We start from the raw sequence: 26,042 nt of genomic DNA, 5'->3' as shown, positions 1-26,042 counted from the left end.
TTTTTGAGCATCACTCTCATGCCCAAGTGGTATTGATTGTTTGGTGGTCTTCAACAATTCAAGCCAAATATGCACCCTTATGTACTTGAGCTGGACTGGACCATGGCCCAGTTCCCCTCCTGCTTAGGCTGAAAGAAGTCCAAATAGAACGGGCAGTATATATGAATGCATGATCCCTGGTAGCTGCAATTTTGTTTTTGACATGAATGCCATGGGTTGTCCATGACAGATCCATTTGCACACTTGCCTGAATCGCACTTGAGTTTCAATCCACAGATCTGAATAGTAGCTAAGAGTAATGATTGTTTTAAACAACTGCACCATGGCAAAACATTTTTCCATTAAAGAAGCCATCACACAATTCTGACTAAAAAATGAAAAAGAAAAACATAAAGCAAGCCTAAATCATTAGACAAAACATGAAGTAAAAGCAGGCAGCACACAGCAGAACGAGATCAAGCCAGAAGAAGCCAACATCTGCAGTAATTTCACTGACACAAATGGACTTGATTAAATTACTTGATCCACAATAACTTCTTATACAAAGCACACACCGAAATTACAATCATAAAAAAGCAATCGAAGCACACTAATCCATGCATGTGTTCCTCACAAAGTTTATTCTGAACTCTCAACTCTGCAGTGCAGATACTAGAACGGGGCAGCGAATGGCAGAAGACCAAAGCAACGACCTCGATCACTCACTGAACCCGGTGATGAAATTTCAGTGTTGGGCCGGACGGTGGCAGATCGGAGTTAGTGGTGTCCGTGGTATCCACCGCCACCGCCGCCGCCGCCGTAGGTGGGCGTGGGAGGGATGGGGTGGTAGTCCGGGTGGGGCTGCGGCTTCGGCTCAGGCTTGGGTACCGGGCCGTAGTCTGGGTGGGGCTGGGGCTTGGGCTCCGGCTTCGGTGGCACGGGCTTCTTGTGGTGGAAGTGCTCGATGATGTGCTTCTTGATCGGCCCGAGCAGGGTCGCCGACGCACACTCTGGCGATGCCAACACGTTGGTCTTGGCGCCGGCGACAACGCCGAAGGTGGTGCCCTCGGACACCGGCGCGATCTTGGATGGCTCCTGGCCGAGGCACGGCATGTTGGAGGCAGCGCTGTGGAGCTGAGCGACGCAGTCGGCACCGTGGAGGTCGGCGGCCAGGGGCACGCTGAAGGCGCCGGTGCGGTCGAGGGCACCCACCGCCTTGCTCTCGTAGTCGCCGTGGACGCTCTTGCACTTGATCGCCACCTGAAGACCTGGGGTACGTTCATGGCAGAACAATGGTGATAAGCGTCAACCCAGCAATGCCACACAATGGAGTAGCACATCAGCGCTTACCCTTGAAGGCTTCCTCGGCCTTCATGTTCTTCCTGGTGCAGTCGGCGCACTTGGCCATGCCGACGACGACGGACGCCGCCTCGGTGTTGGAGACGGCGATCAGCAGCAGGACGCCGAGGACGAGTGCTCTCGGAGCTGCCATGGCTGAACCCCTGAATCGAACTCCACTACTTGCCTGTGGGAAGTAAATAGCGATGGATGGATGGATGGATCGATGGATGGAACAGGCCACGCATGGCTGGCTTATATAGGCATCTGCATTGATCGGTCATCGATGATCAACGCAATTAGAGACAGACCAATTTGCGTTTGGCGCGCCGAAATTTCAGATGGCGAATTAAAACTCGGTTGATTTCAGAGTCCACTGCACGCATCGATCAACGATTTGATCCACGTCGTCGTCATTTGTTATTCGGTTGGTGATCCACTTTGCATTAGCTGGTGCTCGATCGCGTCCTTCTCGTACATACGTAGGTTCCACGCGGCACATGGATATGCATGCATGCATGCATGCAGCGTACGTACATACTCCTACCTTTTATTCTCTCTCTTCCTAAATATAAGTCTTTGGAGAGATTTCATACGGAGTAAAATGAGTGAATTTATACTCTAAAATGCATCTAGATATATCTGTGAAATCTCTACAAAGACTTATATTTAGAAACAGAAGGAGTATCATCTACTCTAGTACGTAGTGGAGCCTTCGTAAGTCAGAGCGTAGTACGTAACTAATTTTCTGTTGAATCCCTTTCTGCGGGTGCGGTGCCCCTCCCGCTCATTTAATTGGCAAGGACGTGGCTAGGTGTAAGTGTCGACTGAAAAGAAAAAATGTTTGTCAGTCGATCTGTTTTGAGCCGTCCGATGCAAGATGAATGGCCAACATCATCTTCTCCGACCTCCTGCCGTCCTCATGTTCATCTCTTTTGAGCCGTCCAGAGCAATGCCTTCTTCACCTGACATAGGAGTGTTGGTAACTACTCCCTCCATTCCTAAATATTTGTCTTTTTAGAGATTTCAAATGGACTACCATATATTGATGTATATAGACATATTTTAGAGTGTAGATTCACTCATTTGACTTCATATGTAGTTATTGTTGAAATCTCTAAAAAGACAAATATTTAAGAACGGAGGGAGTATCTTCTTAGGTAGTCTCTGGGATGCCACACATGGACGAAGAACAAATATGGATATAACTTAAGAGAACATACCATCACGTGTTTGGTGATAAGATTTGTATCCATTAGGCGAGTCACAAATGACACTCCAATGTAGATATTGTTTGGCGGTAGTGTGTCAAGGAGGGCGGCCAGACTTATAGTCGTCGAGCCTGATTCTTCTCTTGAAGACGTAAGAATGAAATGGGTCATCATCTTTCGAATCGGTGAGATAGACAACCTGCATTGTGGGAACTGGTCTTGTCAAGGAAAAACATATCATCTCTCCACCGGTTAGACCGTTCTGTGTAATGAGCTGAACCCATCATTCGCCTCCCATACGGGTCCTTGTCCGTGCTTTCTGCAGTTCAATGATGTAAGTGTTGGAATTTGCTACTGGGCTTGGCCCAAAGCCTAACTAAAATTCTGAAATTCTCTTGACCCATTCATGCACACATGTGAGTGGTGTGAGTGAGACCAAAGTTTAGTCTCACCCCAAAAGTTGATAGAGAGAGTTGCACCTATTTATAAGGTGAGCTCTTCTACCACTTGCATGAGTATGAGAAGAGGAGACCTACACGTGCGCTTCTCCTCCTCGCTCGCCACGCCTCGTCACGATGCGCCGCGCCGCATGAATGAGCCGAGGACAGAGCTATGCACGTTGTCTATATTTTTGCTGCTCGGAAATAATTAATGTCATCAATTAATAATTAATGGACGCGTCCACGACCTACCCGGCCCACATTATATAGTCAGACACGCGTCTACCCTAGCCGTCGACGCTTTGTATGGTTTCGCACCACCGTTCCAGATCATTGCGCCGCCATGCAAGTCTTCTCCATTCCTCGTTCCGGCGTGCACCGCGAGAAGGGACAGTAGGCCTCCGGAACCCCGTCTCTCGTGATCCTGTATGGGAGTGGGGCGATCAGGTTTTTGGGGAGCGCACTCGCGCGACTACTGGCAGCGACGACTTCGCCAACGACGACTTCTTCCCCGACCTCGGCAACCTCATCCTCAACGACATGGGCAACAACATCAACGCCGGCAGTGCCGCTCCCGTTGCACCGTACATATGTGATTCTATCCTTCTTGTTGGAGATCGTGGTAGAATTCATGTTTCTAGTATATGCCCTAGATGTGATCTGTTCATCTACTATGCTAGTTCGCATGATTAGTTTAATCTCTGCTAGTGCTGTCATGATTTATCTTCTGTTTATTCGGATTAAATCTCGTAGTAATTTACTCATATATTCAACAGTAAGTGACCCCACGACACACAAGGCACACTCTCTTCCATTAATTCATTGAACTCTAGCCTACCATTGCATGAGATAATCCTTGCAATAAACACAAAACAAACACACATAAGATGCATTGTAAAACCACTAAAATAATAACATAAAAGGTTAGGATTTTATGGAAAATAATATATATTTATATGGAGAGAGAGAGAGAGAGATTGTTACCATTGAATTTTGGAAGCCCTCAATGAGCAGATCGATATTGAATGATGATCCACTTGAAAAGTTTCTGCGCCCTCTTACATGCATACTTGGCACACCGTCATATCCTGTTTGACATGCATACTTGGCACACCGTCATATCCTGTTTGACATGCATACTTGGCACACCGTCATATCCTGTTTGACATGCATATTTGTCACCACTATAAAGCACATGTACTATATATTATGAATAAAACACAACTAGCATTTATAAGAAATATTGTGACATGCATGCATACTTGGCACACAATATCCGGTTAGAAAATGTTTAATTAATTAACGATAGGATATTTACAATTGCAACATTTAAAAAATTCACAAATAATACAAACATGTCATTAATCACTGATCACCAAAAAATAAAGCATTTTCAAATACTTTACGCATATCGATCCACACATTAACAAAATATAACAATCGTATTCATAAACATACATGCATTGCATTCAATCCATAGATGTATATATAAAATTTCATACATATTCTCTCAAACTATACATGCATTGCATTCATTTACACGCAAAAAATAAAAACATATATCCGTAAACATCCATATATAATCTATATATCCACCAAAATCTATTCTTTTTTGTCGGGAACATCCAAACTTTTCATACAATCCATAGATGCATATATATTATCCATATCATCATGTCATGGCATATGTATATATGGATTTTCCAAATGTAGAAAATATTGACATAAATAGCATAAAAGAAAAAGGAAAAGACAGGGGAAGCCACCCTATAGCTAGCTCATCGTAGGGTTGTTGGCGTCCAGGTGGTCGGTCGGCAGAAAAATGTGTCGACAATGAGTTGTGGTGGCGGCCAGCGGCGGCGAACTTGGGGCCAGAGCCGTGTAGGGAGGACTGTGCGAGGGGCCTCGGGCGACATCGGATCCGACTGGTTGGCTCACACGGCGGCTACCGGCGGGTACGTATAGGCCTGGTGGCAGAGGCGAGGCCTGGCGGCGGCGACGGAACCACACGAGGACGAGCGGCGACCTGTCCCTGATTGAGAATGCAATGAGAGCGGCCGCTAGGGTTCGTCAGGTTTAAATACCTCATAGATTGTCGGGTACGTTTCATCGAGGTTCTTGGCAAAAGTTGCTCACCGTCACAGGGCCTTTAGGTGCAAACAGTTGTGCCACGTGGCTCCTATTTGCCGGGTGCCTTCCACTGGGCTCTCGGCATACAGTGCATAAGCCGAGTTCTTTTATGTTTGTTGAGTATGTAATGGGTTGGGCTCGACTGAGCTTCCCATGTGCCATGTCCTAATGTTTACCGAGTGCCACACTCGGCTTACATTGCTTTTTCCGTGATGCCGTGATACAGTACTTGGCAAATGGAAATGTACTCAGTAACGATGATTTTTTCGATTAGTGACACGCACCACGGGCCCAACCTCATTCCTTTCTGAGGCATTGACATGGAGATAAACTGAATTGGCAAAGCAACAAGAGTTGGAGCTAGTTGCGTGGATTGGTTGGTTAGAAGCTTAATTAGAAAGCAATCTTAAAGTGACATAATAACGTAAAAACTTCTCAAACTTTGGATATAACACCGATTGTAACCATATTTTTTTAAGAGTAAAATGCATCGGCAGTCACTGTATTTGTGTCTAAAACTCATTTTGGTCACTGTACATAAGAGTATGATCAATACAGTCATTAAATATGACTTGAGGTGATTATACGATTATTGGCTCACTGTATAGCTTTGTATTTTGCATACTTTGACCAGTCAGACTGCCTATCCTCCGTACCTTTTTATGAGGGTCACACCTGCGGTCAGTGAGTTGAATAATAATTCTTTTTAGGAAAAACTATGTGACAGCGAGGATTTAAACTAGGGTCTTGTCGCTACCGCGAGAAAGAGCTAGCTGATTAAACCAGCCGCTCGTTGCGCTAAATAATTAGAAGGTGACCTTATTATTAAGAGCACACAACACACATGCACACAGTCGCACACAACACGCGTGCACAGTTGCATACACTCGCACACAACACGCACGCAGGCACACAGCTAGCAGCCTAGCACATACTGTAGCATGTATACATGACACATCGGAGGCCACCGGGTGGTGCTCCGGCAGCCGCGCTACCGTGGTGTGGGCGGGCGCATGACGAGAGCGACCAATGTGGATATCTCCACTTGTCGTTCATGTGGCCATCTCATGCAAACAGAGAGTTGGCATGCGTTGCGTTGCCTCGTGTCGCAGCTCCTGTACATCCGCCGGCATCGATCGGTATTGCGACGCGGCGAGCGCTCATGAGACCCAGTACCGGATGACGGGCAGCACGACTTGCACCCCGGCACCGTCCAATCCCTCTGGCCATTCCAGGCGGCTGCTGCTTGCTGTGCACGCGTACTTAGCTTTGTTTGTGCTTGCTTGTGTGTGTACGTGCAAGTTGAGAATGGTGAGAGGCTGCACAGGCGCGCCAAGCTGCCGCAGGCTGCGTGTGGACCAGACGCTGAACGCCCGGAGATCGCGGCGAGCACGTGGAAGACATGGTGCGAGGGCTCGGACCTGAGAGACGGCAGACGCGTTGGCGACACAGGAGTCCACGGGTTGCATGGCGAGGTACCGGAGAGATTTGGGCGTGTAGATGGCTGCAATGCGTGTTTGCTGCGTGCACCCGTGCTGTTGTATGCTGTGCTTCTGTATAAAAGAACATTACTATGAAAACGAACACTAAAATGTTTCGGTTAAGGTTGCTTGAGCGTGCGGGTTACCACCCTGAGATCTCTCAGGTTTGATCCGGTGCATTTTAATTTACTTTGTTTATTTCTACCTACTGACATGTTGGACCCACAAAGGTAGAGAGAGATTTTTTTTGAGCATAAGGTAGAGACAGATTGTTGACTGCATTTTGTGCCATAAAGGTAGTTTGAGTGGTCAAAGTAGGCAAAATACAAAGCTATACAGTGACCACTGACCGTATAATCATCTCAAGTCGTATTCAATGACCGTATGAACCGTATTTTTATGTACAGTGACCGAAGTGAGTTTTCGACACAAGTACAATGACCGCTGATGCATTTTACTCTTATTTTAATTATGTAAACATACATGCATCTAAAATTGTAATTGTCTCATTTCAGGCAATGTCATTGGTTACGGATGTGAGAACACATTTGATTAATTGGAGAAACGATGGTTGGGAGCCACTCTTGGAAGATGTCAAAGTCTTTTGCACCAAAGCCGACATTCCAATACCAAATATGGATGACATCTTTACAAAGTGGGGAAAATCAAGAAAAGGTGGACAGAACAATGTCACATCTGATCATTTCTTCCGTGTAGACACCTTCTATGCTGCCATAGACTCCATCACCATAGAGTTTTATCATCGTTTTAATGAGGTACTTCCTCCGTCCTTTAAAGAGTGTACTTCCAACTTTGTTGGAGGGTCAAACTATCTCAAATTTGACCGAGTTTGCGCAACAATATATCAATGTTTGTGAAACTAAATAGGTATACGATGAAAATATATTTTATGATGAATCTAATGCTACTAATTTGATGGTATAAATGTTCATGTATTATTGTATAAATATGGTCAAACATAATTTTTTTTTACTTTTCAACAAAGTTGGGAGTACACGCTTCAAAAGGACGGAGGGAGTATCTTCGGAGCTGCTCAAAAACTTCTCTTGTCTTGACCCAAGAAACCCCTTTTGTAGATACAATGTGAATAAGCTTGCTAGACTCACACAGATTTATCACGAGGATTTCGCAGATTATGAACGTGAACATATAGTTGATAACCTTGAGCTATTCATTATCCATATGAGAAGAATTGAAGACTTTAGAGCTTGTCATGATATTGCAAGCCTAGCTAAAAGGATGGTTGAACTTCAAAGGAATGTTATGTTTCCTGCCGTTTATCACCTCATTGAGTTGGCATTGCTACTACCGGTAGCGATGGCAACAGTTGAAAGAGCCTTCTCATCAATGAAAATCATCGACACTGAGTTGTGCAGCAAGATGTCTGATGCCTGGTTTAATGACTTGATGGTGTGTTACATTGAGCGAGAGATCTTCAAAAGTATTGATCTTCGTAAAATTAAGGAAGATTCTCAGAAGGAGGGTAGTGCATTGACATTGCCCGGGTCTTCTAGACGCCATTAAAAGCTGCACTATCAGTATGTTTTAGGTTGTTTTCCTATTGAAACATGTTGGTATTTGGTTAGTCGTTTTTAGTGTGCATTGTTTGTTTATTGACTCCTTTGATTCGCATAAAAATAATCTTAGTGAGACTTCGCTCCACCTTAAAAAAAATCATGATCCGTCTCTTGGATAATTCTATGCAAAAAATCAACATTTGTCCCTCTTCAGTAAGGAAAAGGAGACGTGACCCCTCTCGGTGTTTATCTCTTGGAGGTCGACGGCTGTATGCACACAAGTATTTGGATATGTATGCATATTTGCCGGCCGAGCGGGTATTAGGGGAGGTACAAATGCAGGCGTATGGGTATTCGTGTGTATCGTACGACGGTACGACCCAGCGGCGACGTCCACGGAGATGCCAACTGCACGGAGTCGTGTGCAGGTTAGCTTAAATCCATACATGATCAGAACGTGAGTAGTGTAGGTCGTAACATGCATGTGATTAAAAAAACAAATATACGTGCACCCATGCATCAGTACGTGAGGTACGTGAGGCCAAGCTGGAGACCCGCTTTTTTTCGTGTACCAGTTCATCAGTACGTGAGGTACGTGGGGAACGCTGAGATGCTTTGAGATTCGGTTCACCACGTGTCACACAGAGAAGCCGGTCTTCAACTTGAGTCCATACGACCCGGTCGTATAGGATTATTTTCGGTGAAGGATAACGCTGAGATGCTTTGAGATTCAATTCAGCACGTGTCATGCAGAGAAGCGGGTCTCCAGCTTGAGTCCATACGACCCGGTCATATAGGATTATTTTCCAGCTAGTCAATCTGTGTATATACACGTAGGTCCACATCAAAATATCAAACATGGACGTGTATAACTTGTACTTAGGAAATTCCTTCATATCTAAAAATAAATTAAATGTCCCTCAAAAAAGTTTAAACGAGTTCCATAATGAAAGAAAAAAACCTCGCCGAACACATGAATTGATACACCTATTTAAACATGAGGGTTTGCGCGGGTGTTGGGGGGGGGGCATTGGCCCCCTTAGCCCCAATGAAGTTCCACTGAGATCAATGTTGGTGCAGTCCTGATAACAAAAAAAAATAGAGAAGAAATCACCCCCTTCTCCCCAATCATTTGTACTGAACACATATTTTCAGAACAAAATTCATGAGCGGCATGTTGTGCTATCACATCAAAATTGCTAGCCATCAAGGATAACTATGAGCGTGCGATGGTTCTAAAATCGGCGACGCATGACCAAAACAGCTAAAATCGAAGCGCGGCGGGATAACAAAAACATATGAAAATAATAATTGTTTAGCATGCACTAAGACCGAGGACGGCGCAGAGGCGGCAAAAATTGCTCAATACCTGGATCTACGAGCAACACTGATACCCCCCCCCACCCCACCCCGACCGATGTTTGACTGATTGCGAGACCGGCGAGAGTCTCCGCCGACCTCCTGTCCATACCACCCCTCTCCTACCTACCGTCATTCCCGGGCAACACGAATCCCTCCTACCAACACTACTCGTCGGCACCTCTCCGTGCTCCATGGAATCTAACCAGCCCCTGGCGCTGATTCACCGACGAGGCACCCCACTTCCTCCACCGTATCCGCCCCCTCCAGCCTCCCCTTTCTAGACCCCTCCTCAGCTATCAAGCGTGACAAAAAAGTGAGGGCACCGAAACAAACCTAGATGGGCGACCCACAAACCCAAAAATGAAAAAGGGCCCAACAATAAAAATCCCCGTACTCACACACACGGGAAACTCAAATGATACAGCCGCTCAAGTGTTGAGATTCCTGCGGAACTGGCGGCAGGAAAAACGACCTGAAGCAAAATAAAAAAACAGACAGGCCGAAATTAGGAAAAATGTTCAATATTCCATCCGCATAAATGGGAAGAAAAACCTCTCAGACGACATCTTCTCGCCAAACCGTAGCTAAGATGTCTCCTGTCCGAGTATTTTTAGGACGCTGATAACGTCCACACGTGTGGCATACTAAACAACCACCCACATACCGTGTGTGGCGTAAGCAGGAGGCAGCCCACACGGGTCATGTGTGGGCGAATATTAGAACTGCCCACATGTGTGGACGTAGCTACTTCGTGCCACACGCCCAACAAGTACTACTCATCCCATCCTGTGTGTATAGCACAAAGCAAAAATTGCCACACATCCCGGCGCAGCTACGTTTGTTAGCTGTGGGATGCCGCTTTAGTTGCCATCCGGGATGGCAAATGTAGTTGTAAAAGCATTGCAACTCTCTTTGTTTTGGATAAATATAGTTGCCATGTCAAATTTATTGTAGTTGCCGCGTGCAATCAAACCATAGTTGCCCTGCGTGATTAACTATTTGCCACATGTGGTAAAAAAAGTAGTTGCCACGTGTGGTCCAACTATAGTTGCCATGTATGGTTACACATAGTTGCTATGTGTGTGTTTACTTGGTTGCCACGAACGCGCAACTGCAGTTGCCATCTACCAACAAATCCTAGTTGTTATGTGTGTTTACCTAGTTGCCGCATACGTGCAACTGCAGTTGTCATCTATCACCGTACGAGCGTTCTGTGGGCGAAGAGCAGTTCACCCACAAGCGCGTGGGCTGGTTGGTGACTATGTGGGCGGGAACTGGTTCGCCCACATGGCGCAACTGGTAACTGCGCGCAGCGGGTCGGGTGGGCAAGTGCTCTAACGCCCACACAACACACTATGCCTACGTGGCACTCAGATTCCATTAGGATTCATGCAAAACAGAATCAAGATGGATCAAGATGTGTGTGCGATGTGCAAATATGCCACACGTGTGGACGTTATCATTTGGATTTTTAGGCAATACACACTTTATTGATTGCTCAAACCAAGGTTTACATGAATTACAGCGGGATCATAAGGGTTTTCCTAACATTCATGACGACCAACATCTAAACCAACAGTATGTTTTGCAAGGGTATGGGCCTCAAAGTTAAAATTGTGCGCTTATAAACTGAAGAACATTTATGGAACTGAATCCTTCGGTCCCTGAATTCTCTGTTAATTGCTCCATAGACTCCAATTGCTCCTTGTTGTATGTCATTTTTCACCACCGTTTGAGAAGCAGGAGCAACTACAATTTTTGAAAGAAAAAGATCCTCCGCCAAAGCTAGGCCCTCTCGGCAGGCTAGCGCTTCCAGAATTGCTAGCTGCTTCGCTAATTCCCTTCACAACGACGGCCGATGCACCAATGTAGACGTCTTGATCTATCTGCATATGGCAGCAGCCGCGCCCTTCTGTCCAAGTGGTACTGGTTGTTTGGTCTTTACCTGTTTGGGCCAGATATACCCGTCTGTGTACTTGAGCTGGACCAGGCCATAGCTCTGGTACCCACTCACAATTTCTTTCTAGTTTGATTGAATCACTTAGATATGCAATAACTAAAGCACATGTAGATGTGCCCTAGATAAACCTTTTCCAAATTAGTCCGCTCTCAAGCGTGGACCAGTGGCTAGCATTCTCTTTTTGACGTGAATGCCATGAGTTGTCCATCACAAAATCCATTTGCACATTAGCCAGAATTTCAGTCCACATATCTGAAAATCGACTGAAACTAATGATGGTCACAAAAAACTACGGAATGCATGGCAAAACCATTGTCATCGTCATACCCAATCATCCATCAACTCGAACGGCTTCAGTAATTCCATTGGCTCAAGGGGAGTGCAGTTTTTTGTAGCTCATCCTTCGTGGTACCTGCTATCGTAGCCATCCATTCTGTGCTCAGTTCCATGTGGATGTGTGCATCGATGGAAAATTAGCAACTGGCGCCAGCTCTCAAATCTTAATCTCCTGCCGCTAGGACTAGTAGGGACTGTAACTGATGTGACGTTCTTTTTGTCCATCTCCCGTCAGATTGAGACATAGTGCAGGCCCCTCTCTCTTTTTGCATGCAGCGCATACTTCTCTCGTGAACTTTACATGCAACTCTCTCTCTTTTTTTCTTCTGTCTTTCGATAAAGTGTGCTCTCTAAGAGCATATCCAGCCGTTGGCCCCCCAGAGGGCTCGAAAAATCACCACCTGGGGGCGACCCAGTGAAAAAATCGGCTTGGGGCCGTTCGGGTTCCCAGCCGCCGGCCCCAGGGTCGCCCCAGAAGACGTTCAACTACATCAACCGCGTTAAATAACGCTTCCGCTTTCGGTCTACGAGGGTATGTGGACACACTCTCCTCTCTTGCTGCTATGCATCACCTAGATAGATCTTGCGTGATGGTAGGATTTTTTTTTTAAATTACCACGTTCCCCAACACAGGGATGTTGGCCTCGAAGAGCAAGTACGCCTCCCACTCATGAAGCGAGCGGCGGCCGAAGCAGTTGGCCGCTGCCCCATCGTCGGGGAACCGTTCAGCCATCATTGCGGGTGGGCACGGGGAGAGAGGCAGAGCTCGGCAGCCGCGCGCGGGGGGAGAGGCAGAGCTCGGCGGCGGGTATGGGCGGGTGTGGCCAGAGGCGAGGGAGAGGCGTTGTTTTTATAGCTGGGCGCCATGTGTACGCATGGCGGGAGGGGGGGGCATCGCCGTGCCGCCCGTGAGGAATCAATGGAAGGCTGACCGGCGGCAGCCTTGGCATTGATTCCCCGCGGGAAACCGAGGCGTTGTGAGGACTACGAGGCGAGTGTCGCTTACTCGGCGGGCCCGCAGTGCGTTCGCGCCAAAATCGCTCGTCCCGGTGCCTCTGGGCGCCCCCCAGCGCACCGGATTTGGTCTGGGTACGCCGGCGCCAATTTCGGCCCAAATCGGCGAAAAACAGGATCCAGGGGCGCGACTGGGCCGATATTTGGGCGTCGGCGTGAAAAAATAGCCTGGGAGGGCCTGTTGGCGGCGTGGCTGGAGATGCTCTAAAGATGTCAAATAAAAATTCTAAAAGTCACTTCCTCGAATAAGAAATCACTATTACTCAATGCACATGGGACGAAGGGGTGGAGGCCGAGCTAGGAAGGAACTTTGCGTTGGCTCAAATGGACTTGATTACATTACTTGATTCACAGTAACTTCTTATACACAAGTTCCTCACAAATGTTATTCTGAACTCTCGACTATGCAGTGCAGATACTAAAACGTGGTAGCGAATGGCAGAAGACCACCAAAAAATACCCAAGCGGCTACGCAAGCAACTGATGATAAATAGTAATGTCGATCACTCACTGACACTGATCATGTAACCGGTGATGAGATTTTGGTGCTTAGCCGGACAGTGGCAGACCAGACTCAGTGGTGGCCGTGGTATCCACCACCGCCGCCGCCGCCATAGGTGGGCGTGGGAGGGACGGGGTGGTAGTCCGGCTGGGGCTGCGGCTTGGGCTCGGGTTTGGGCACGGGGCCGTAGTCCGGGTGGGGCTGGGGCTTGGGCTCCGGCTTGGGCAGCACGGGCTTCTTGTGGTGGAAGTGCTCGATGATGTGCTTCTTGATCGGCCCGCACAGGGTCATGGACGCGCACTCAGGCGACGCCGCGGACGGCGTGGCAGTGTTGGCGCCGGCCATGATGCCGAAGGTGGTGCCCTCGGACACCGGCACGATCTTGGATGGCTCCTGGCCGGAGCACGGCGCGTTGGAGGCAGCGCATTTATATGGCAAAAGCAACAAGAATTGGAGCTAGCGCCGTGGATTGGCTGCTTAGAAACTTAATTTGAAAGCAATCTTACAACCAATCAGAGCTAGAAGCATTTGAGCACTAGAGCTAGGTGGCATGATAACATCAAAACTTCTCAATCTTTCAATATAATAAAACCGGTTGCAATCGTACATATTTTGTTCTGCAGTTGATAGTTGTATATCCCCGCGAAAAAGAACAAGAATTCTATTAGTTATATGGATCAAATCACTCTCGAGGACACATGGTAGTTTCATCAAGTTACTTTCATCTTGTTTATTGAGTTAACATTCATTGCTTTGATAATTTGTTGTGCGGTGGAACCTATAGTAATGTGTTGTTCTCACTTTCATCAAGATTCATTGAGAATAATTAAGATAGCATCTAACCATAACAATAAACTTTGGGGTTCCAACAGCCCCTCGTACTAATTCATAAACTTAGGATTTGGTAATTCGGTCACTCCAACAATCTACCATAGATAAACTAATCAAAAAATACTCTCCTCTAGGCTTATGTTGATCAAGTGATATGCAGTCGATGTTCGCACATCACCACTACAGAATTACATCACAACCTAATATCAAAATATTGAACTATATTTAAATTCACAAGATTAATGGTAACAATGTTTCTCCCATGTCCTCAAGAATGTTGGTCCCAATGAACTATATTAATATTGAACTATATTTAAATTCACAAGATTAATATGCATTGGTCCCACTGATGATCGGAGTGTTGGTGATGACGATGACTTCGAATTCCCTTTCCCAGGGGGATGAGTCTCTGGCAGATCAGCCGGCCAGAGGACAAAAAGTGCTCCGCCTCTCTTCCACCTCGCAGACGACTGGCTTTAAGGAGGGAAATCCTCATGGCTTGGCTCCAGCTAATAGATAGGTTGGGGTTTTAGTCCTCATAGGGGCAATGTGTTGGGAAACATAGCATGCAATTTCAAAAAAAAATCCTATTGAATCATGTTTGCATTTGGTTATTCGTTTGTAGTGTGCATTGTTCGTGTATATTGACTCCTTTGATTCGCATCAAAACAATTCTTACTAAGACTTTGCCCCACCTTAATTTATTTTTGTGGTCCACCTCTAGGATAATCCTATACAAAAAACCAGTGTCTGCCCCTCTGCCTGACGCGAAATGGTGCACTTCTTCAGACATTGGTGATGCGGGTAGGGATTCCATGATGGCGTCATCTTGAGTGAACATGGCGAGGAGCTTGCCGACGACGTGCATTTACACAATGGGCGGGCACACGTGGTCCTTCCTGTTGGGGAACGTAGCAGAAATTCAAAATTTTCCTACGTGTCACCAAGATCTATCTATGGAGAAACCAGCAACGAGGGGAAGGAGAGTGCATCTACATACCCTTGTAGATCGCTAAGCGGAAGCGTTCAAGAGAACGGGGTTGAAGGAGTCATACTCGTCGTGATCCAAATCACCGGAGATCCTAGTGCCGAACGGACGGCACCTCCGCGTTCAACACACGTACAGCCCGGTGACGTGTCCCACGCCTTGATCCAGCAAGGAGAGAGGGAGAGGTTGAGGAAGACTCCATCCAGCAGCAGCACAACGGCGTGGTGGTGATGGAGGAGCGTGGCAATCCTGCAGGGCTTCGCCAAGCACCGCGGGAGAGGAGGAGTAGGGAGAGAGGTAGGGCTGCACCAAGAGGGAGAGGTTCTCGTGTCTTGGGCAGCCCCAAAACCCCCACTATTTATAGGAGGAGGGGAGGGGGCTGCGCCCCCTCTAGGGTTCCCTCCCCAGGGGTGGCGGCAGCCCCCAGATGGCATCTGGTGCGGCCAGAAGGGGGAGAGGGGGGAGGCGCACCTAGGGTGGGCCTTAGGGCCCATCTGCCCTAGGATTTGCCACCTTCCCCACTTCCCTTGCGCCTTGGGCCCTGTGGGGGGGCGCACCAGCCCACCTGGGGCTGGTCCCCTCCCACACTTGGCCCATGATGCCCTCCAAGGTTGGTGGCCCCACTTGGTGGACCCCCGGGACCCTCCCGGTGGTCCCGGTACGTTACCGGAAAAACCCGAAACTTTTCCGGTGACCAAAACAGGACTTCCCATATATAAATCTTTACCTCCGGACCATTCCGGAACTCCTCGTGACGTCCGGGATCTCATCCGGGACACCGAACAACATTCGGTAACCACATACAAACTTCCTTTATAACCCTAGCGTCATCGAACCTTAAGTGTGTAGACCCTACGGGTTCGGGAGACATGTAGACATGACCGAGACGTTCTCCGGTCAATAACCAACAGCGGGATCTGGATACCCATGTTGGCTCCCACATGTTCCACGATGATCTCATCGGATGAACCACGATGTCAAGGACTCAATCGATCCCGTATACAATTCCCTTTGTCTAGCGGTATTGTACTTGCCCGAGATTCGATCGTCGGTATACCGATACCTTGTTCAATCTCGTTATCGGCAAATCTCTTTACTCGTTCCGTAACACATCATCCCGTGATCAACCCCTTGGTCACATTGTGCACATTATGATGATGTCCTACCGAGTGGGCCCAGAGATACCTCTCCGTTTACACGGAGTGACAAATCCCAGTCTCGATTCGTGCCAACCCAACAGACACTTTCGGAGATACCTGTAATGCACCTTTATAGCCACCCAGTTACGTTGTGACGTTTGGTACACCCAAAGCATTCCTACGGTATCCGGGAGTTGCACAATCTCATGGTCTAAGGAAATGATACTTGACATTAGAAAAGCTTTAGCATACGAACTACACGATCTTTAGTGCTAGGCTTAGGATTGGGTCTTGTCCATCACATCATTCTCCTAATGATGTGATCCCGTTATCAATGACATCCAATGTCCATGGTCAGGAAACCGTAACCATCTATTGATCAACGAGCTAGTCAACTAGAGGCTTACTAGGGACATGGTGTTGTCTATGTATCCACACATGTATCTGAGTTTCCTATCAATACAATTATAGCATGGATAATAAACGATTATCATGAACAAGGAAATATAATAATAACTAATTTATTATTGCCTCTAGGGCATATTTCCAACAGTCTCCCACTTGCACTAGAGTCAATAATCTAGTTCACATCACCATGTGATTAACACTGACAGGTCACATCACCATGTGACCAACATCCAAAGAGTTTACTAGTGTCACTAAACTAGTTCACATCATCATGTGATTAAGACTCAATGAGATCTGGGGTTTGGTCATGTTCTGCTTGTGAGAGAGGTTTTAGTCAACGGGTCTGCAACATTCAGATCCGTATGTACTTCGCAAATCTCTAGGTCATATTGTAAACGCTGCTACCATTCTCCACTTGGAGCTATTCCAAATGGTTGTTCCACTATACGTATCCGGTTTGCTACTCAGAGTCATTCGGATAGGTGTTAAAGCTTGCATCGACGTAACCCTTTACGCCGAACTCTTTATCACCTCCATAACCGAGAAACCTATCCTTATTCCTTTAAGGATAATTTTGACCGCTATCTGGTGATCCACTCCTTGATCACCTTTGTACTCTCTTGCCAGGCAAGTGGCAAGGCACACATCAGGTGCGGTACTTAGCATAGCATACTGTAGAGCCTACGTCTAAAGCATAGGGGACGACCTTCGTCCTTTCTCTCTTTTCTGCCGTGGTCGAGCTTTAAGTCTTAACTTCGTACCTTACAACTCAGGCAAGAACTCCTTCTTTGACTGATCCATCTTGAACACCTTCAAGATCATGTCAAGGTATATGCTCATTTGAAAGTACCATTAAGCGTTTTTGATCTATCCTCATAGGTCTTGATGCTCAATGTTTAAGTAGCTTAATCCAGGTTTTCTATTGAAAAACACCTTTCAAGTAACCCTATATGCTTTCCAGAAATGCTACATCATTTCTGATCAACAATATGTCAACAACATATACTCATCAGAAATTCTATAGTGCTCCCACTCACTTCTTTGGAAATACAAGTTTCTCATAAACTTTGTATAAACCCAAAATCTTTTGATCATCTCATCAAAGTGTACATTCCAACTCCGAGATGCTTACTCCAGTCCTTAGAAGGATCGCTGGAGCTAGCATACCTTTTAGCATCCTTAGAATCAACAAAACCTTTCTGATTGTATCACATACAACCTTTCCTTACGAAAACTGGTAAGGAAACTCGTTTTGACATCCGTCTGCCAGATTTCATAAATGCAGCTAATGCTAACATGATTCCGACGGACTTAAGCATCGCTACGGATGAGAAAATCTCATCGTAGTCAACTCTTTGAACTTGTGAAAAACTCTTCGCCACAAGTCGAGCTTCATAGATGGTGACATTACCATCCACGTCGTCTTCTTCTTAAAGATCCATTTATCTCAATGGCTTGCCGATCATCGGGCAAGTCTACCAAAGTCCATGCTTTGTTCTGATACATGGATCCTATCTCGGATTTCATGGCTTCTAACCATTTGTCGGAATTTGGGCCCACCATCGCTTCTCCATAGCTCGTAGGTTCATTGTTGTCTAGCAACATGACCTTCAAGACAGGATTACTGTACCACTCTGAAGTAGTACATATCCTTGTCACCCTACGAGGTACGGTAGTGACTTGATCCGAAACTTCATGATCACTATCATAAGCTTCTACTTCAGTTGGTGTAGGTGCCACAGGAACAACTTCCTGTGCCCTACTACACACTAGTTGAAGTGACGGTTCAATAACCTCATCAAGTCTCCACCATCCTCCCACTCAATTCTTCGAGACAAACCTGTTCTCGAGAAAGGACCCGATTCAAGAAACAATCCCTATTGCTTCGGATCTGAATTGGAGACATGATGATCGCCATTCTTCATAATGAAGAGTCAGGGTCTATATTGTTTTATGCTATTTTACCTTAAGGGTGTTTAGGTCATGTCCTACCTGATACTGATGATCATGTGCTAAGAACAATTATGTAGGGTTGGGTTCGATGACTATGAGGATGATGATCGTATGACTTATTATTAATAATGAGTAGAAGTTGTATGATGATGCATGATTAGTAGGACTTGTTATCATATATGATGATGTATGATGCGAGCATGCATGAGTTATTATATCAGCGGGTGAAGTGAACATATATAGCAGCAGCGTTGGTAAACCAAGGACGAAGATATAAGAGAGGACACTTCTCTCTATTAGCTAGCTAATAACAACCTAAAAATAACCCCCAAAACCCATAAAGCAGCCACTTTTCTAAAAAAACATGGACTTTTGGTTCCGGTTGGTGCCACCAACCGGGACCAAAGGCCCCCTGACTGGGCTTGGCGCACAGGGCCACGTGGAGGCACATTGGTCCCGATTCGTGTTTGAACCGGGACTAATGGGTGGAGGTATTAGTAACGACCCATTAGTCCCGGTTCATGAACCGGGACTAAAGGCCCTTACAAACCGGGACTATTAGGTGTTTTCCTACTAGTGGCAGGTGCTATGCCTTTTCATTTAAGGAGGGGGAAAACTTTACACTAGTAGTGAAGCTACTAGGAAAAGCTGAAAAAAGAATAAAAGACCCAGTACAAAAAAACCTATTGCTCCCATGCCTCATCAAAGAGGCTGATCTCATCGTTAATCTTCGAACACACACAGGGTTCATTTGCTGATTTTTGAAAACTCTTCGATTTCGCTCATTCCAGAGGTTCCATGCATGCCACGTAAGCTGAGAAGGTGCAATCATCAGTGCCCTCTCCTTTTTTCCTGAGAGGCAGGATCGTCTCCCACCAGGTCCCAACAGAGGTTGAGCGCAGCTCTGCCTAGCTTGCCAGTGGTCTCGTATTTTGGTATGCAGTCTAGACCTGCTTGGCGAAGGGGTAACCGAATATCAGGTGGTGGGCGGACTCAAGCACCTGATCACAAGTGGAGCAAGTATCCTGATGATCCAGCCTCTCACAAGCAGTCGATCTGCAGTCCAAAGTCTGTTCTGCAGCAGCGTCCAGACAAAGAATCTAATACTTGAAGATGGCAAAACTTGCTCCAAACTTGAGGCAAACCCTCATGCACCTTAACGACTCCGAGCTTTAGATAGCAAAAAGATGAGTAGGATTTACCAACTGCACATGAGGGAATTAAAATCAGCAGGTGTTGCAGATATCTGTAGGAGATGAAGATTATGTGCCTTTCGAAGCACATCTTGGCGCTTGCTGCCGTGGCGCACCTCCCTCCTTTTCTGACGAGAATAGAATCTCATTAAATTCACCAATGACCACCCACAGGAGATTAGATTGAGCATGCAAGTATTAGCTGGTACGTATGATCCCAACTCGGCTCCCCATACAATCCCTAAAGCCTTCATTCTCTTCCATTTGATTCCTCCACCATCACATTGATGACACTAAAAGTGGTAGTCTGGGAGTAGATCCTCACCTCCTTCTTCCAGACTAAAAGCAAACCACCTTTCCTTCCATCAAGGCTTGGCGCAACGATTTTGTAATCCATCCTCGTTTTCCTTCTCAAGCTGCCCTATCCTCATCCAAATGCGTTTCAGACAGAAAAAACGCATCTGGATTATGTCACCTCTGGATGTCCAGAAGCAAAAGAACTGTCGGGGTTCCCAAGAGACCCCGACAGTTCCAACTTATTAGTTTAATTGCTCCAGGCGATCCTCCCCGGAGGAGGACGTCGATGATCGTTTGGTGCATCTGAGGAGGACGCCGATGGAACAACATGGTAGTGTATTACTGGAATCATCTCATCTAAATTTAACGGAGCATCTTTGAATGGTCCTTCCACACGCACACACACGATCGAACCTTCCGCACTTCGGGTGGGTAGGTGTTTCAGCAACACCCCCATAATCACCCCCATTGCTAGCAGCAAATGACATCGGCAGCGTCGCACAATCAGGCGGTTTTGTGGGGAATCTTTATAATAAATCTGATCTTTTTGCAAAAAATAAACCCAGCTCGTCTAAGAAGAACCGAAACGAACAACTTATATAGTTTTTTTTTTGAAGAACAACTTATGTAGCTTTAGTGGTGTGCACGGGACACACGGGAAAACCACGTTTTGATTAAGTTCGACAACCCCGACCCTATCAGGTGCACATTCCGTCCCCATGCCAATGATTTTCCTCACATTCCTGAGCCACAGCCTATAACTTCGGACTCGACGCCTCTCTCCGCCCACCCCATTAATCTCGCCTGCCACCTACGGTTTGGTCCCGCCATACATCACTGTTCCTACGACTCCTCATGTATACGCGATTTTTCAACTGCTAAAACCTGTCCCACGTCAGCATTTTTCCAAATCCCCACACCGGATCAAACGCACACGATACCGGCCACATGCCCGCGCATTGAATCGCCGTCCTCCATATTATACTTGTTTTGTTAGTATATAACATATTTGTAGAGCGGAGATAAAATATACCACTTTGTACCGCAAATCAACCACGAACGAGAGGTGGCGACCACCAAATCCCGCATTTTATATTAAACACTTGTACTTCTTGGTATCTAATTGCCACTGAATCTCAACCCTATTTTGAATCAATATAACATATGCCATACAATGGTCAACACTATTTGTTTCAATTGTATCTAGCAATATTATTCACACAAACGAGTAGGTATGTAAAATAATCAAAATTTATTGTTATAAAATCACATGTCAATCTTTTAAAAATCTGGGATAAAATTAATCATGCAATTGTCTCCTTTTTGTTCAAATTTTAGTTCGAGGCATATTGTAGAATTGATTCAACTTATAACAAATCATAAACAAATGTAAAAAAGGTAATAAATTATGGTGTGTGTGTGTGTGTGTGTGTGTGTGTGTGTGTGTGTGTGTGTGTGTGTGCACGACATATATAAATATCTTCATAATGGATTCTACTTCATTAGTTAAACAAATATCCTAATATAGGTTCAGAAAATATGATTGTTAAACTTAGTAATTGTCCAACTGTTCTAGAGTGTACTACATCATTGATGGCGCACATTTCCACACCTGTCTATTTTGCCTCTTATTTGTTAGGGATATAATGTACTCCCTCCGTCTCGTAATATAAGAGCGTTTTTTACACAGTATGGGACGGAGGGAGTAGTTTGTATGCATTTACTTCCATTGTTTGAAATATTATGCTACCTGACCTACAGGAAGTGGTGCTTCATATAATTGTTGCCTTCACGATGGACGCCCTTTGGCTGTGATGCTGTAGCCGAATAGCGCTTCTGGCATTGCCTCGTGGCGCTGGCATGCAACATGCCTGCTGCTTATTACATGAACTAGAGAAAATAACACTGAAAGTAAAAGCAACCCTAAAACATTAGGAAAAACATGAACTACACGCAGGCAACCAGACCATAGCCAAACCAGGCCTAAAGAGCAAACATCAGTCTTTAAACTCACCAACCTATAGCCAAAGCCACAAGCACAAGTAATAGACAAACCTGGCTCTCTACACCACAGAAACAAGCCTGAGAAGGTCAATCCAGAGCACACACAGTAGAACAAGATCAAGCCAAAAAGAAGACAACACGTTCCGTAATTCCATTGACTCAAATGGACTTGATTAAATTACTTGATCCACAACAACTTCGTATACAAAACAAACGCCAAAATTACAAATCTTAATAAACCAATAGAGCCACACTGATCCATGTGTTCCTCACAACTGTTATTCTGTACTCTCACCTCTGCAGTGCAGATACTAAAATGCGCCAGCGAATGGCAGAAGACCAAAATAATGCCCATGTCCCTCACTGATCATGAACCCAGTGATGAGAATTTAGTGATGCACTGGACGGTGGTAGATCGGAGTCAGTGGTGACCGTGGTATCCACTGCCGCCGCTGTTGTAGGTGGCCGTGGGAGGGACGGGGTGGTAGTCCGGGTGGGGCTGCGACTTGGGCTGCGGCTTAGGCACGGTCCGTAGTCCGGGTGGGGCTGGGGCTAGGGCTCTGGCTTCGGTTGCACGGGCTTCTTGTGGTGGAAGTGCTCGATGATGTGCTTCTTGATCGGCCCGCACAGGGTCGCCGACCCACACCCTGGAGATGCCACCACGTTCCTTCTTAGCCTACGCGACGACGCCGAAGTTGGTGCCCTCGGACACTGGCACGAAATTGGATGGCTCCTGTCCGAGGCACGACACGTTGGAGGTGGCGTTGTGGCCTGTGGAGCTGAGCGATGCAGTCGGCGCCATGGAGGTCGGCGGCCAGGGGCACGCTAAAGGCGCCAGTGCCATCGAGGGCACCCACCGCCTTGCTCTCATAGTCACCGTAGACGTTCTTGCACTTGATCACCACCTGAAGACCTGAGGTACTTTCATGGCAGAATAACGGTGATCTGCGTCAACCCATCATGCATTGCCACACAATGGAGTTATGCCATGTCAGTCACATCTAAGTTTAATTTTGATGTGTGTGTGAGTGTGTGTGTGTGGGGGGGGGGGATCTTAACCTTCCTAAGATATTAAAGTGAACATAGTATCGTAGAAGAAGCATCGTTGTCATGGAAACTCACTCCTAAGGAAGTTATATGGACAAAATATGAGTTACTTTGGAATCTGTTGTATTACTTGATTTAAAATAACTTTGGTTAAAAAATCACATTGTATTACATACGTCAATAAAGACATACCTATCACTTGTACACTTGAGTGACACACACTGATCCATACCCCCCCCCCCCACACACACACACACATAACTCTGTTATTATGAGGTGTTGAGTTAAGCATATGCGTAAAACATGGCAAAGAATGATAAAGGAACCAAACGAGTCGTGCATGCGAGAGCAACATGAAACCGTGCGGATATCAATGTTGGGTGGGAGGGTGGTAGATGGTAATCACAGACTAGGGGTGTTCGCCACCGTAGTAGGTGGGCATGTGAGGGATGAAATGGTACTCCGGGTGGGATGTGGCTTGGGCTCCCACTTGGTGACATGGGCTTCTTGTGGTGGAAGTTTTCACCTGCCTCTCCATACTTTGGTTCATGCACTATAGTCCACACGTACTTCAGTATCACCGAACATAGCACCCAAAGTGAACGACTTTGCTCGTGTTGTGCTTTCCATCTTGCATGTTCCTTGATCATTTCACCTTAGTCGCCCAAGAACAACATTATCAAGTTGCTCATCATTGAGGTCCAAGTGTTTTAGCATCTCCTCGATTCCTCCCTCTAACCACGGTCAGTTCGATAACTGGAGCTCCCAGGCGTTAGTCCTTAATTAAGGACATCTGCACAAAGACTTTTCAGCTGTCACCGGCAAGGTCAGACCGGCGCCAATATGGGAGCGGTGACACCGACAATCCGGCGGCTCGTTCTGGTGGTCGTAGTGGTCGTTCGGCCGTTAAGGGTCGTCGATGTAATTTTTATCATATATCTGGTGCTTTGTAATTCTACTTTTGGTGAACCTTTATAATAGATATGGATCCTTTTTGCCAAAGAAAAACTTTACCCCTGTAAATACATGTACCTGACTTAGAAGAAGGTTCTCTCATGCCCTAGTTTTTTTTTTTGAGCATCACTCTCATGCCCAAGTGGTATTGATTGTTTGGTGGTCTTCAACAATTCAAGCCAAATATGCACCCTTATGTACTTGAGCTGGACTGGACCATGGCCCAGTTCCCCTCCTGCTTAGGCTGAAAGAAGTCCAAATGGAACGGGCAGTATATATGAATGCATGATCCCTGGTAGCTGCAATTTTGTTTTTGACATGAATGCCATGGGTTGTCCATGACAGATCCATTTGCACACTTGCCTGAATCGCACTTGAGTTTCAATCCACAGATCTGAATAGTAGCTAAGAGTAATGATTGTTTTAAACAACTGCACCATGGCAAAACATTTTTCCATTAAAGAAGCCATCACACAATTCTGACTAAAAAATGAAAAAGAAAAACATAAAGCAAGCCTAAATCATTAGACAAAACATGAAGTAAAAGCAGGCAGCACACAGCAGAACGAGATCAAGCCAGAAGAAGCCAACATCTGCAGTAATTTCACTGACACAAATGGACTTGATTAAATTACTTGATCCACAATAACTTCTTATACAAAGCACACACCGAAATTACAATCATAAAAAAGCAATCGAAGCACACTAATCCATGCATGTGTTCCTCACAAAGTTTATTCTGAACTCTCAACTCTGCAGTGCAGATACTAAAACGGGGCAGCGAATGGCAGAAGACCAAAGCAACGACCTCGATCACTCAATGAACCCGGTGATGAAATTTCAGTGTTGGGCCGGACGGTGGCAGATCGGAGTTAGTGGTGTCCGTGGTATCCACCGCCACCGCCGCCGCCGCCGTAGGTGGGCGTGGGAGGGATGGGGTGGTAGTCCGGGTGGGGCTGCGGCTTCGGCTCAGGCTTGGGTACCGGGCCGTAGTCTGGGTGGGGCTGGGGCTTGGGCTCCGGCTTCGGTGGCACGGGCTTCTTGTGGTGGAAGTGCTCAATGATGTGCTTCTTGATCGGCCCGAGCAGGGTCGCCGACGCACACTCTGGCGATGCCAACACGTTGGTCTTGGCGCCGGCGACAACGCCGAAGGTGGTGCCCTCGGACACCGGCGCGATCTTGGATGGCTCCTGGCCGAGGCACGGCGTGTTGGAGGCAGCGCTGTGGAGCTGAGCGACGCAGTCGGCACCGTGGAGGTCGGCGGCCAGGGGCACGCTGAAGGCGCCGCTGCGGTCGAGGGCACCCACCGCCTTGCTCTCGTAGTCGCCGTGGACGCTCTTGCACTTGATCGCCACCTGAAGACCTGGGGTACGTTCATGGCAGAACAATGGTGATAAGCGTCAACCCAGCAATGCCACACAATGGAGTAGCACATCAGCGCTTACCCTTGAAGGCTTCCTCGGCCTTCATGTTCTTCCTGGTGCAGTCGGCGCACTTGGCCATGCCGACGACGACGGACGCCGCCTCGGTGTTGGAGACGGCGATCAGCAGCAGGACGCCGAGGACGAGTGCTCTCGGAGCTGCCATGGCTGAACCCCTGAATCGAACTCCACTACTTGCCTGTGGGAAGTAAATAGCGATGGATGGATGGATGGATCGATGGATGGAACAGGCCACGCATGGCTGGCTTATATAGGCATCTGCATTGATCGGTCATCGATGATCAACGCAATTAGAGACAGACCAATTTGCGTTTGGCGCGCCGAAATTTCAGATGGCGAATTAAAACTCGGTTGATTTCAGAGTCCACTGCACGCATCGATCAACGATTTGATCCACGTCGTCGTCATTTGTTATTCGGTTGGTGATCCACTTTGCATTAGCTGGTGCTCGATCGCGTCCTTCTCGTACATACGTAGGTTCCACGCGGCACATGG

The 26,042-nt window shown here is 46.7% G+C and overlaps 2 protein-coding genes across 2 annotated transcripts; both read right to left on the bottom strand.

Annotated features, from left to right (window-relative positions):
- Positions 1-478: 478 nt before the first annotated feature.
- Positions 479-1,581, bottom strand: LOC123040311 (proline-rich protein 4-like). The gene is made up of 2 exons (XM_044463196.1): positions 1,330-1,581; positions 479-1,247 (listed from the first exon to the last, which is right to left on the bottom strand). The coding sequence occupies exons 1-2, from the start codon at positions 1,469-1,471 to the stop codon at positions 757-759; spliced, it is 633 nt and encodes a 210-aa protein (XP_044319131.1). The 5' UTR covers positions 1,472-1,581; the 3' UTR covers positions 479-756.
- Positions 1,582-24,707: 23,126 nt separating this feature from the next.
- On the bottom strand, positions 24,708-25,802 carry LOC123040310 (proline-rich protein 4-like). The gene is made up of 2 exons (XM_044463195.1): positions 25,551-25,802; positions 24,708-25,468 (listed from the first exon to the last, which is right to left on the bottom strand). Exons 1-2 carry the CDS (start codon positions 25,690-25,692, stop codon positions 24,978-24,980), a joined length of 633 nt encoding a protein of 210 aa, XP_044319130.1. The 5' UTR covers positions 25,693-25,802; the 3' UTR covers positions 24,708-24,977.
- Between the last annotated feature and the right edge of the window lie 240 nt (positions 25,803-26,042).

This window comes from Triticum aestivum, chromosome 2B (assembly GCF_018294505.1).
Source record: "Triticum aestivum cultivar Chinese Spring chromosome 2B, IWGSC CS RefSeq v2.1, whole genome shotgun sequence".
In the NCBI taxonomy this organism is placed as follows: domain Eukaryota; kingdom Viridiplantae; phylum Streptophyta; class Magnoliopsida; order Poales; family Poaceae; genus Triticum; species Triticum aestivum.
The sequence above is the reverse complement of the archived record's forward strand: the minus strand, read 5'-3'. Positions and strand labels throughout refer to the sequence as shown.